The sequence below is a fragment of the Lytechinus variegatus genome, chromosome 1 (assembly GCF_018143015.1).
Source record: "Lytechinus variegatus isolate NC3 chromosome 1, Lvar_3.0, whole genome shotgun sequence".
Lineage (NCBI taxonomy): Eukaryota > Metazoa > Echinodermata > Echinoidea > Temnopleuroida > Toxopneustidae > Lytechinus > Lytechinus variegatus.
In genome coordinates this window covers 72,703,090-72,717,243 of record NC_054740.1, presented here as the reverse complement: position 1 = coordinate 72,717,243, position 14,154 = coordinate 72,703,090, and the positions used below count along the sequence as shown (strand labels likewise).

Below are 14,154 nucleotides of genomic sequence, written 5' to 3'. Positions count from 1 at the left end.
GAACAGTGGCATACTGATGGGTTGGGGCTCGGGGTGCTCGCTTCCCCCCCCCAAAAAAAAAAAAAAAAATCATGACCAAGAAAAAAAGTGGAAAGAAAATAACAGAAAACATGGAAAGTGAAATATGATATCGCTTTCTGAATATTATGTCAAAATCGCAAAATTAGATATTTTAATGAAATGTTGGAAATTTTTTTGCTTGCTCGCTTCACAACTTTTTTATACATTTTACTCGATCTGCCATATCTTGCTCCTTCAAAATTGACTCAATAAACCATAATGGTTTATTGAGTCAATTTTGAAGGAGCAACGATTGCCATTGAAAGACATGGGTCCTTTCCTGTTTGCCCTGTCAAGCACATAATTAAACTTGGTGAATGATTCAATAACCCCTTGAAAATAGGATTCATGTCTTTTATAGGTACCATAACATGATTTGTTTCACATGATAAAAGGATTTGAAAAATTACAAATTCTCCCAATTAATAATTCAAATCTTCCTACTTGGGTTGACAAAAAGTCTTATTTTCTTACTTACATGTATGAAGGAAAATTCAAAGGTAAAAGAAGTTTAAATGAAAAACAAAATAATTCAGGTAAATAAATAAAATTGTAATGAAAATTGACAGCATGATTCAAATATTATGGCAAAGACAATGAAAAGATTAAGAGAAAGTGTGCTGATTAGCCAAAAGCCTTATTGTCTAATTTCTAATTTCTGCCATTTTGGCGCAAGCCTCTTTTTGAACCCCTGACAAAAACTTCCCGTGTTTGCTCAAGCATGAACAAAAAATATTTTTTAATATGGCATTTCAAAGATAAGATCTCAGAGCATCTATTAACATCAAAATATAGACATAATATTTTGAAACAATTTTTTAATAGACTTTTCAAAACTGTCCCGTTTTTTTTGATACGCACTGTATAGTTCTGATATCTTTACGTTGCTGACCTTGTGAAAGGGTTTGCCCAACGGTCTCATGCGAACGAAAGTCGTATTAATTATTTTTCGTACATAAGCAAAGACCCATAAATCTAGAGAAATCACGTACACAAAAACCTAAAAGGCAAAATGATTTTTACTAAAACCAAGATGACAACCATCCCAAAATCCCTTTCTTTTCACTAGCTTTGTCTTCTTTTTGTGTGTCATTACTTGTGGACGGCTGCTCTTCTTCATGTTTTTGTCTAGTTTTCTTCTCTTTCTTTGCTTTGGCTTTTGGCTCCACACGCGTTACCTTTTTTCTCCTGTCTGTATGCGCCACACTGAGTTCTGAATTTCTGATGGCATCTTCAAGGAATTTCAGCAACTCAATACTTTTTTCTTCATCTTCCAAGCAATGGTTTTTCGTGTAATTTTCGAAAAAGTACACGTTCTCATTTACATCTTGGGTAGCAAGTTCCCGTTTGATGTCTTCTCTTTTCGATTCGGCAAGCGATGCTGCATGGGTAATAACGATCATAGGGGGATGGCCTGGAATGAGCACACAAAAAAAACATGAACATCGCATTTCTAGATATTTTAATCATTCAGTAGTTATCGGTTTTATTGACTTTAGCCATGTAAATATATGACTGCTGTTTCCAACCTTTAGGGAAATATAGGCCTAATAGACTTTGGAAAAGTTCTAGGTCGCTTATTTTAATGGCAATTAAGTTGATTACACATCGTTGGGTCGACTCCTCACCCCCCCCCCCCCCCTCGATCGCTCGTTAAACCACTCCTGATGACTTATCCATCTCAAACTTTTCTTTTAGACCAATATTAAGAGTATCTATTAACGATAGCAAAAATAATACACAGTTCTTGTGTAATACAGGCATAATGCCTCTATACGCTACCGAATATCCTCGGTGGCTGTTTCATCACGCATCGATCCCTCCCAAATTGTGAAACTATACTAAAAAAAAAGGGGGCCGCGGAACGGTTTTCAAAGTGGGAGCGGGGGGACTGAGTCAAAAGGGGGGCTGACCATGCAAAAATCACAATGGTCATTTTTACGTTTTTGTACACGGTTTTGGACAACAGTGAGGGGGCTTCCGCGGCCCCTGCTAGAGATAGATGTAGTTTATTAAGAAAATAACGAAAACAAATACATGTAACTGTAAGCAAAAAAAAGATAATATTGTGTACAACTTTTAGAGGTTGTAAACTGTGCCAATAACTCAATAAACTTAATGGAAGCAGAAATGTTTACAATGGTTTCAGCACACGAATTATTCCTCTCGTTTGAAGGTCCTTAATGCAAAGGCCACTCAAGACATTTTCACAAAGACACTGGAGTATCGGAATAATTCTGCAAAATGATAATTTCTTAGATGCTTGTTGAAAAAGGGAATGTTATGTGTTTTAAGGGGAACATAGATTTATCGTGCTACACACAACTTGAAGCTTATAGTCAAGTAAATCTCATAATTAAGTCGATCATTAATATCGGATTTTGTGAAAATCACTGAGGTTGCTCGAAACCACTGTAATTACGTTTGCCACCCTTAAGTTCGATTCTTATGATTCATGAATATGATGTTATGAGATACAATCGGGGGGGGGGGGTACTCTGCATTGTCGACATAATGTGTCGACTTGTTTTGAAGAGGGGCAAAGAAGAAAATACATTTTAAATGTTCATATGCCTCGACGGTTTCAGGGTGTTGAGAGTAACAAAACAATACATACCAGTGTGTTGCCTGAGCTCTTTGGCGAAGTCCCCAATGAATCCAAGTCCGTATTGCCGGTTGAATTGACTAGATACAAAAATTTAATTGAATTACATTAGAATAATATATATATATATATCCACTCAGCAAAAAAAGTTCTTGGACACTTAAAATAGTTAAAATATTCCATATAGATATTTGATTAAAGGCAAATTGTTGTATGTCAACATGACCAGACAATACTCCTCTTCCAGTATGACATGAAATTTTCATGCGAACAGTCATGCATGGGTGATTAAATGCTTGAAACAATAGCAATGTCAGTAAAAGAAAATTGCAAGAAAACGATCAGTCATTCTTTCAGTTGTGAAAGTTTATATGGCATAAATATCCATCAAACGATAAAAGCAAAATTAAAGTCAAATACCACTCTAAAAGAGAAGAGAAAGTTATCCACCTTGGATGCATCACTATTCCATTGGAATTTTAAGTCAAAGTTAGTCGATGAAAAAATGTCAAATTTCAGTATCTTGGCATAAGCAAAAGAAAATTCAATAGTATCTCGTTTGTCCACCCTGGCTCTGAATGAGTGCAGCACATCGACGTCGCATGCTTGTCACAAGTCGGCGAATTTGCTCTGGGGTGATGTCCCATTCTTCCTGGAGATAACGCCGGACATCTTGAAGAGTGTCTCCTGGTTGAATTCCTTGATTGACCAATTTTCCTAGCTGATCCGAACAGTTTCTTCTCATGGATGACAATGCGCGTCCCCATCGAGCGAACATTGTCCAAGATTTCTGGATGACCACAATGTTCAGCTCTTGGATCCATGGCCCGCTTGTTCACCAGACATGAACCCGATTGTACACTCGTGGGATCAGCTAGGAAAATTGGTCAATCAAAGAATTCAACCAGGAGACACTGTTAGAAATGTCCGGTGTTATCTCCGGGAAGATTGGGACAACATCACCCCAGAGCAAATTCGCCGACTTTTGACACGTATGTGACCTCGATGTGCTGCACTCACTCACAGCCAGGGTGGACAAACGAGATATTGAATTTTCTTTTGCTTATGCCAACATACTGAAATTTGACATTTTTTCATCGACTAACTTTGACTTAAAATTCCAGTGGAATAGTGATGCATCCAAGGTGGATAACTTTCTCTTCACTTTTAGAGTGGTATTTGACTTTAACTTTGCTTTCATCGTTATATGGATATTGATGCCACATAAACTTTCACAACTGAAAGAATGGCTGATCGTTTTCTTGCAATTTTCTTTTACTGACATTGCTATTGTTTAATGCATGTAACCAGCCATGTACTGACTGATCCATTTCTACATTGCTATCGTTTAAAGCATTTAACCACCCATGCATGACTGTTCACATGAAAATTTCATGTCATCTGGAAGAAGAATATTGTCTGGTCATGTTGACATACAATAATTTGCCTTTAATCAAATATATATATGGAATATTTTAACTTTTATAAGTGTCCAAGAACTTTTTTTGCTGAGTGTATATATATATTTCCTTCAGCAAGAAACTGATCGACAGTGTGCTGCACTCAACCCAGGTGAGGTAAATGGGTACCGGTAGGAAGTAATTCCTTAAAAAGCTGTGTGCGCTATGAACGCCTAGCTTAGCCGGGTAATAAAGGAGCGCCTTGAGCACCTAACAAGGTGGATATGTGGGCAATATTTGAACCGGTTTCCGGTTCACCCCGTGGTGAGTCCTGGAAGGACTAAGGAGAGTGGATAGAGGTAGAAGTGAAATAGAGAGGCGAGCATAAAGAGGAAGGTTAGAAAGTATCGTAAAGAATATCTTTCGGAAATGAGGGTTGTGTAAGAATGGCTGTAAACCAGACAAAAACGAGAGGCTTGAGTATAGTTGGAGATATGAGAGAAGGCTGGCTTGAGTGGGCGATATGAGGTGTAGAACAGAAGCAGGAGGGAATACTCGATGTTAAATCGGACAGGTTGACGGTCGACATTTCGGGCAGATTGTCTGTCTGTCAAAAGACGGACAGTCATTCTGTCTGGAACGTGGAGTCTTTTCTCCTGATCTTGTTCTACAACCATCATAATGAAGGGAGGGTGGGGTAAGAGTAATGATAGGAAGATTAAGGGACCGTGAAACAAGTGTATCATAATGAGAACATTTGGATCGTGTAACCCTGTAATATCTTATCATTCACCGTTTTTACTTATTGTTGTCGCAAGAGGCCAATATCGATTATGTCAGTATATACATTTTTACAATTTAACATAATTACATTTTCTCGGTCGATTCGTAAATAGCATGACATAAAAAAATCAAATGATATTCTTTCTCGGGGGAGTGGGGCACTGTAATGACAATGTGGATACCATGCTCATCGACAAAATAAGTAGAAAAATTGTGGGTTTTTTTAGAAGGTCAAGTCCACCCCATAAGAATGTTGATTTGAATTAATAAAGAAAAATCAATCAAGTATAACGATGAAAATTTTATCAAAATCGGATGTAAAATAAAAAAAATATTATGACATTTTAAAGATTCGCTTATTTTTCACAAAACTGTGCTCATCTCTACACTACGTACACTAAACACTATATAAATCGGACTCATCAACAATGGTACGCTCGGCTTCACGAGCTGACATGAGAGTTGGTAAATCATGTGACAAATTATGGTATCCCGACATAATTATGTAATCAACAAAATGTACAGGTCTCCGTCTTCTCGTTTGATGGGGGAGGCGCAACAAAAGTACATCAGAAAACAACTTCCTTCTCACAGTGACCAGCAAATATCATACTATGGTGGAGATAGGTGGATGGTCTCCATAAATTTCATCTTTTGTTTTGTGATCTCTTCAACTAATATTTTGTACCCTCATTGAAAGTCGAGTACATGTATATGTGCCATCTAGTCTATCTTTTCAAGACTTCTTGATCATGTTGATGGTCCATGTTTCTAGACCATACAACCACACTAACCACGCTGCAAAAATTCCGGTGTTGAATTAACACCAGCCGGAATCTATATATGTTCACACCAGAGAAGTGTGAAACAACATCAGTTTCGTTTTGGTCTAACACCAGAGAGGTGTTTATACAACACCAATGAGTATTAAAACAGCATCGGTTTGATTCCAAACTGGTGTTGTTTCAATACCTCTTTGGTGTGGACATATATAGATTCCGAGCTGGTGTTATATCAACACCTGAGTTTTTGCTGCAGTGCAGGGAGGGTTAGTTGACAGAGAAATATTTGATTCCCAAATCAAATGCAGCTTATTACGTGCATTCCATCATGCAAGAGCTTTCCTAAATAGAGATTCTTTTCTTGAGCCGCGTATGTATGAACCTAAATACTTAAAATCATCCACTGCTTTAAGCTTGACCCCTTCTCTTCATTGATGCATGATCATAAGCTGCATAAAGTCATGTACTCGGTCTTATGAGAATTCAAGCAGAGGCCAAACTGTGCAAATGCATCCTCTACTGCAAGAAGCAATTCTTGTGCATCCTTCAAAAGAACAGTAGTCAAAAGCATGTGTGTTGGTCCCTATACTAGTAGACATAGGTTTGACGTCCTTTCCTTTTGTTCGCACAGAATCTAGTTAATCTAATGAATGTACAATTCAGTGATATGCAAATGAGAGAGTCAATGTCTTGATAATGTCCCTCATTCAATATTTCTCTCGTTTTTTAATTGTTTGAACTATACACTATTTCAATTTTACAGATTTGATAATAAGGACAAACTTGACTGAACCATTAAATCTTAAAAAAATATTAATAAAATATGTTTAGGGAGGAATAAAGCACATGACAATAAGTTGAAAATCAGAATGAGTGGGTGACGTCACCAGTCCCCTCATTTGCATATAATTGTTATGTGAAATTATTAAAGTAAAAACTTTCAAATGTCACATTTTTACTTTATACCCGATTTCGAAGAAATTTTGGACTCATTTTTTTTTCAAATCAACTGTTTGGTTTGGTTGATTTGTCCATTATGTTTAAGATCGGTTTATGTACGCGCCTACCTCTGGCAGTCTCGCCTGTATTACGCGATTCAAGATAGTAACAGTGCTGAATTTGAAAAAGACAACCGAATATTTATTCACTAAAGACATCATTAATATGATGATAAAATACTATGTTCACTGACCCTAAATGACATTTGACCGTGATCTTGTGGCCTGACTTGTGCAATATGGTTAGTAATTCTTGATTACCCTTATAAACAAATATAAGTCTACAATTAAACTTCCAAAGTTATGATGACAATTAAAAGAATATCTCCGAAATGGCCAAAGTTCATTGACTTTAAATGACCTTTGGCCTTGTTCATGTGACCTGAAACTCAAGCAGGATGTTCATTGATAATTGATTTCTCGTATGTCACAGTTTCATGAATTAGATCTGTATACTTTCAAAGGTTTGACATTTTAAAAATTAAAAAAACTTAACCTTGGTAAAGATTTCGTTTTGATTCCCCAAAAGAATCTAAGTTCATTGACCCTAAATTGCCTTTGACTTTGGTCATGAGACCTGAAAATTAAGCAAGATATTCATTGCTACTTGATTACTCTTATGTCCAAGTTTCATAAAGTAGATCCATAAACTTTCAAATTTATGATGACATTTCAAGAAATACCCCAACATGGTCAAAGTTCATTGACCCTGAATGACCTTAGACCTTGGTCATGTGACCTGAAACTCATGCAGATTTTTTTTTAATACTTGATTACCCTTATATCAAAGTTTAATGAACTAGGTCCATATGCTTTTTAAGGTTTGATGACATTTCAAAAACTTAACCTTTCGATGTTGACGTCGCAAAAGGGGAGCCTATTGTCTCGCTATGCTAAGCAGGCGATACAAAGGGGGGGGGGGGTGAACGGGATAATGTGAAATTCACCGCATATATCAAGCCTATATTCATAAGCCATTATTTCAATTCTTATTCCAATTTGCAACATATATCTCACATGTGTAAAATCCAGTACTAGGAGGCATTTCGAAATGGACATAAACCTAATATGCTTAGATTCTGATGAAGGTTGAAATTGACTTACGACATTTTGTACACGAAGACACCACAGTGTATTTCTTCCTGTTCACTTGGCTTGATTTCTTCTATGTCTGGTCCGCGTTCTCCACCTGTCAGTAAAAAATAATGCATTATCTTATACATATATCTTGATCGGATTTAATCAACGAAAATATAGGAGGTGCCGTGGCCGAGTGGTCTAAGGCACCTGACTTTACATGAACAAATCCGGGGTTCGATCCCCGGCCGCGACAGCTATGCCCTTTTGCAAGGCATTAATCTACAATATTCTTTTATCCAGCTTTCAAATAAATGGAAATGCTAAATGCATTATTGGTAACTAGGTGTGAATTTGTTCGTTTAAAAAAAGGAAAAAAATGTAAAAATATCCTTCTTTGGTTAGAAAATATGATAATCAGACTTGCATGGTCACTTCGATTAAATGATACAAATATCAGTTAAAACGTGAACGTGTTACAAGCTAGTACTGCATGAAGTAATGAGGAATTTGCAAAAATTATGGGGGAATTATAAACTCGAATCATGCACCATCAACATTAATAAAGAAATATTTAGCTGTACTGAACGAATAATGAAAAATGAGGATTGGTCACTAAAATGTGAGATTACCGACGGCATGACATGTATACTTTTTTTAAACCAAATTCCACAACTTACCAACCATTTTATATTTTAATTAACCTATAACTCATGCCCCTTAACATCTCGTTCCCACGATTCAGTAAGCCCCTTTCACAATAATAGTCTGCAACCATTGCGACCTTTTAGTCGCATGACAAACTGCAACATGCATCAATCGCTATATATCCCATAAGATCGCAGTATGGCTTTCTCAAATGCAACAGCTGTCGTAAAACAAAAGCGATTGGAAACGCCGTTGCCCCAGTAAGCCGCAATTGCTCGCATGTGCTTGTAAGAGTGGCCGTGCGTTCACATGCGAGTGTTGTACGACTAATTGCGAGTGACCGATTACGACCGATTGCATAGTCGTACGATTGAACACAAAATGGTGCGAGTGTTCGTGCGAGTAATGAAAGGTATAGAACCTCTTTTTTAAAGACCCTTTCACAACTGATTCCCGATCAGTCTACGACCGCCTGCAACACTTTTTCTTTGATGTTGCACGATCGATCTCTTGGTGTCTTGCCAGCACTCGCAGTCGTTGTAGACGGTCGCATGAACTCGAGACGGTCTTGAATGGTCGCATCTGAACTTTGAACATGTTCAAAATCCAAACGCGATCAAAGACGATCGATTCACTCGCATCATACCATCTGTCGGGTGATCATCGTGTGAGTGTTGTTCAACGTTGTAAGACTTGATGCGAGATGTGGCACAACTAAAGCCCCTTTCACAATTGACGTACAACCCGTATACGACGGCCTGCAACAGTTTTTTCTTGTTGTTGCACGTTCGATCTCTTGGTGTCTTGCAAGCACTCGCAGTCGTTGTAGACGATCGCACGAATTCGAGGTGGTCAGAGGTGGTCGTGACTGGTCGCATCTGAATTCGAACATGTTCAAAATCCAAACGCGATCAAATACAATTGATTCACTCGCATCAGGTCGTACCATCGGTCGGGCGATCATCGTGTGTTGTTCAACGTTGTACAACTTGGTGCGAGAGGTGGCACAACTACGTACAGTCGCATTTAGTCGACAGGAGGTCGCACAACACTTGCACATGTGCTAGAGACCTACAGAGACCAGTCTTGCGACTGGGTGCGATAATATAAGACTTTTGCAAGACTGACCGAAATTACGGCTTATTACAACATTCCACTTTCTGTTGCATTCACATGTATGCGACCGTTCAGCTCCTTTCACAGGTGATGTCCGACCACTTTACGACCACCTGCAACACTTTTTTTCTTGATGTCGCACGATGGATCTCTTGGTGTCTTGCGAGCACTCGGAATTGTTGTAGACAATCGCACGAACTCGAGACAGTCGTGAATGGTCGCATCTGAACTTTGAACATGTTCAAAATCCAAACGTGATCAAAGACGATCGATTCACTCGTACCATCTGTCGGGTGACCATCGTGTGAGTGTTCTACGTTGTACTACTTGATGCGAGAGGTGGCACAACTAAGTAGTCGCATTACTGGAGGTCGTACAACACTTGCACAAATGCTAGCGATCTATAGAGACCAGTCTTGCGACTGGGTGCGATAATATAAAGGCCATAAGACTGTTGCAAGAACAATCGCAACACGCTTTACAACATTACACTACCGTGGCATTCGCATGTATGCGACCGTTCCACGGTCCTACAAAATAGGAGTTAAGAATGAGCTTTAGAACGTTTACGGTCTTAATTTGAATAACATGAATGTTGTCGTTCCTCTTCAAATGCACCCTCACAGGATGATGAGGTTGCTGCATCTTCGGCTACAACTACAACGCTTGAAAGACATGGTATCAAGTTACTCATTACAGATTGAGCGATAACTCATTGGAAGCCACTAGCTATGGTTGCTATATTACATTTCTCTGAAGTTGAATTGGTCTATACAAAATCAAATCAATCGCACGAACACTCGCACCGGTTTCATTCAAACGAACGAGCAATCGCATCGTCTCACGTCGACTCTCACGACTATGCAATCAGACGTGCACCTATTGAGACTGATGTGAAACCACTCGCAATCACTCTTGAAGCACTCGCATGATCGCACGAGCAAATACCAGCATTTCCGACTTACTCCTGCAACGGGTTTACTGGTTGCGTTTGTTGTACGACAGCTGATGCACTTGTGAAAGCATCTGTGCGATCTATTGAGATAAATAGCGATTGTGTCGTGTTGTGATCGGTCGTGGGACAATCTCATGGTCTATGTATTATCGCGCCCAGTCGCAAGACTGGTCTCTGTATGTAGGTCGCTTGAGCACGTGCAAGTGTTGCTTGACATCCAGTCGAATAAGTGCGACTTCTCTTGCATCGAGTCTTACAACTTTGAACACCGCTCGCACGACATTCATACGATGTGACGGGGGTGATTCGTTCGCATTTGATCGCGTTTGGATTTTTAACATATTCATATTTCAGATGTGACCAGTCACGACCACCTCGGGTTTGTGTGATCGCTTATACAAATACACCAATTGATCGATTGTGCAACACCCCATGAAAAAATACCGTTGCAGGCAGTTGCAAATTGATCGGGATATTGTGAAAGGGGCTTTATTTGTCCCATCGACTGGCATCGGTTAATAAGTTGAAGGAGCGTACGAGTTGAACGACCGAGTTAGCAAGTCATGCCCGTTATGTGTTTATCAGTCGACACACGCAGTTTCTAGTTGTGATTGATTGCCACTCTCAAGAAACGAGTATTCAGACATTACAATATATTAAGGTTGATGTTACACATGTGCAGATAGAGACTCGAATTGCAAATAGCGATGTAACAATTGCAAGGAACGTATAACTTACGTAGCTGAGCAGTTACTTCAGTCAGGTAAGATTTCTGGAAGTCGGCCATGCCCCGGTTGTCGAAAATGTGAATGCTATCAGTGAGCTTTAGGACAGTGCGTGCAATGGTTTTTCCTCCACCAGATTCCTTGTCACCAACCACCTGACTCTCTTTATATTTGCCTGTTTGATGAGAGGGGAAAAAACTTAATTTGGCAGGTAATGATATGTTTCAGATCGTTGAAATTAATCGCCAATATGTATATAGCCCATACCATTACACATTCATTTTCCTATTGCTTAATTGAAGTCATTAAGATCACTAGGTACATTAAATAGCGTATTTATACAATGATACTTGTGCACAGAATGAATTAAGAAGATATGTTCGCAACAATATTCTGATAAAGGAAATATTTGTTTTGCATGCAAAGTATTCAAGAAGTTACACTTCAGACTGCTACGTCAATTTCGTCTCAAAAATCATTGTAGCTTCATTCTATCACCCTAAACATCTCCATTTCTTCTTTTCCTATTTCTTAGTTCGCAGCTTGTTTTTTTTTTCATAATAGTAGGCCTACGCCATATGATTGCAGAGCCTAACCTGTAAATGCAAATTCGAGAGAATTTATGAAGGACGATTTTCCAGCACTCATTTCTCCAAATAAGCCGATGTGTGCAGACTTCACAATGGATCCATCTCGCTCAAATTTGAAGTCTGATAACCGTTCACGTCGATCAGCCAACTCTTCTGTAATTCTTTCTGAAATGTGCAAAAGGGTCTTCAATTAAAAAAAAAAACAATGATAGCGGAAATATGTTTGTCAATGAATAATATATACCCGTTTAGTCGTAACTAATGAAAATGACATTATTGCGTTAAAAAAGACAATATCTTCAATTCATGTTGCATTTAAGCTTTGCAATATTTTGAATGAATTATACAATCGAATATTCGCCCTGTTCAAAACATCTGAAGAAACTTGGAATTCGGAAATCTACCATGAAACTTAAGGTCCCCAAGCCTAAATATAGTTCTTCAAGTATCTATTTTAGTTGGGAATCATAATGCATGCATCCCCCAAAATGAGATTTGAATGCAAATACTCACGTAATCTCACTTCTTCTGGATCTGGTATAGGTAGGTAGACTGATCTCAGAAATGGAATGACATTCAAGACTCCTTCACCTGTTAAAGAAAAGGATTTTGATTTTGTGTTTTCTAGGGCAGATTCCCGAGTTGGTGTCTACTGAAGAAAGGCAAAAGACATTTGGGAAAGTTCCTACAGGGTCTTAAGGCCTGGTCCCACTGGCCTACGGAAACAAAACGTATTCTTAAAGGACACAGCGGACAATCAATGTTTCGCGGGTGGCTTCATCCGTTTTCATCCGCTCCAGGAATGGACAGAATTGGCGAAAACATAACAAAAAAATAATGGACATGGGTTGTATTTTCAACGGTTGTTCATTGGAAACCTTGCAGATGAAAACGAATGGAAGTGGATGACAGCTCCAAATGGGTTACAGGGTGTTTGAATACTTTAGTAAAGGCCCCCTCACACCTGACCGAATGTAGGCGGACGAAGGGTGACGAATGGGAAAATGAACGAAATGCACGCGAATTCAACGAAAATTTCCATCAAATCAAGTGATCAGTAACTATTGTTAAATTTTATCAACGAACGGTAAGCGAAGGATAAATATGACATGCAAAGGATATCGATTTTTCGGTTCACCTCTTAAAGAGGGTTGATATAATCCAACAAGACGAAGGAACAGTGAGCAATAGTTTGATATGGCGTGCGATTAGAAACGAAAACGAGGGAATAGATCAGGCAATCTTTTTCGTTGTGTCATCGTGTTGCTTCGTCACGGGTTCGTTCGATATCGGTCCACTTTGGCAAAAGCGCGAAGAGGGACTATGCGCGACAAAAACACACGAACTATAAACGAACGATTACCGCAGACTAAATAAGAGATGCGAATTCAAACAGTTGAATAATCGCTGCTGTTAGTTCAGAAGATCGATGTACGAACCCCAACACGAAGGGTAAATATGATTTACTATCAGTTACCATTGAAAACGATTTTTTTAAAATGCCTTTCACCAGCCATCGCAAGGCATATTTCAGGCACTTCGGTTAGGCTGAGGGGGCCTTAAGAAGTGCATACGCTTACATCCTTTCTATTTCCGTGCTACTAACGATGTACAGACGTTCCATGTACCTTCATATCTTTCCATGGAACATGGACATGGAACTGACGTTTGTTACTCGTATATGTTGCGGATTTACATCGTACCGGCGGAAACTTCATCCGTTCTCTAAGTTTTCTGCAGCTCAAAACCTTTTGCTCGGATGAAATCACAGTGAACGGATGGTCGATGGATAGAGTGTATGTAACACGTGTACAATGATTACACAACAGATGCATAGCGTTTTCCAACGGATGGCAAGATTTTATTTACGTTTTAAATCCGCTTTGCAGTGCAGTGGGACCGACCTTTAAGCCCAGCGCACTACCACTACGCGATCCGATATGACCCATTTTTTTATAAATCACATTTTGCATTAAACATCAAAGTTCCAAGAAGTGAAATAATTTTATTTGAAGCTCGGTATAATATTAGGATACTGAAATCATAGTTTTGATTTGTAGCAAGCCCTGTGGTCGAAGGACAGTCCAAATCGGCTTAACGTCGCAGCCGATGATGACATTATTACGATTTGTAAGTGTGTGTTTTTTCTATTCTATTCTATTCTATTCCTATACAGGGAGCTCGAATTAGACGGAATTTCGATTTCAGTAGGCCTACCACTATTCTGAACTCTGATTGCTAAGACTTTATTGAATGGGATAATCATGTCAAATCACAGTGGACGGATGCTTGATGGATATGAGCGTATGAAACACGTATGCAAAGAGTACACAACGGATGTATGTTTCCAAAGGATGGCCAGATTATTTTCCGTTTTACATCTTCTTTCCATCATAGTAGCAAAAATGATTTTTG

At 38.8% G+C, this 14,154-nt stretch overlaps 1 protein-coding gene across 1 annotated transcript in view; it reads right to left on the bottom strand.

Moving 5' to 3' along the window:
* Window positions 1-1,082: 1,082 nt before the first annotated feature.
* LOC121431815 overlaps window positions 1,083-14,154 on the bottom strand; it is a 32,859-nt gene continuing 19,787 nt past the window's right edge. Inside the window, exons 5-10 of the mRNA XM_041629563.1 lie at window positions 12,253-12,330; window positions 11,746-11,904; window positions 11,163-11,324; window positions 7,733-7,817; window positions 2,678-2,745; window positions 1,083-1,474 (exon numbers count right to left, since the gene is read on the bottom strand). Coding sequence (XP_041485497.1) covers window positions 1,083-1,474; window positions 2,678-2,745; window positions 7,733-7,817; window positions 11,163-11,324; window positions 11,746-11,904; window positions 12,253-12,330 — 944 coding nt within the window. The remainder of the gene's footprint in view (window positions 1,475-2,677; window positions 2,746-7,732; window positions 7,818-11,162; window positions 11,325-11,745; window positions 11,905-12,252; window positions 12,331-14,154) is intronic.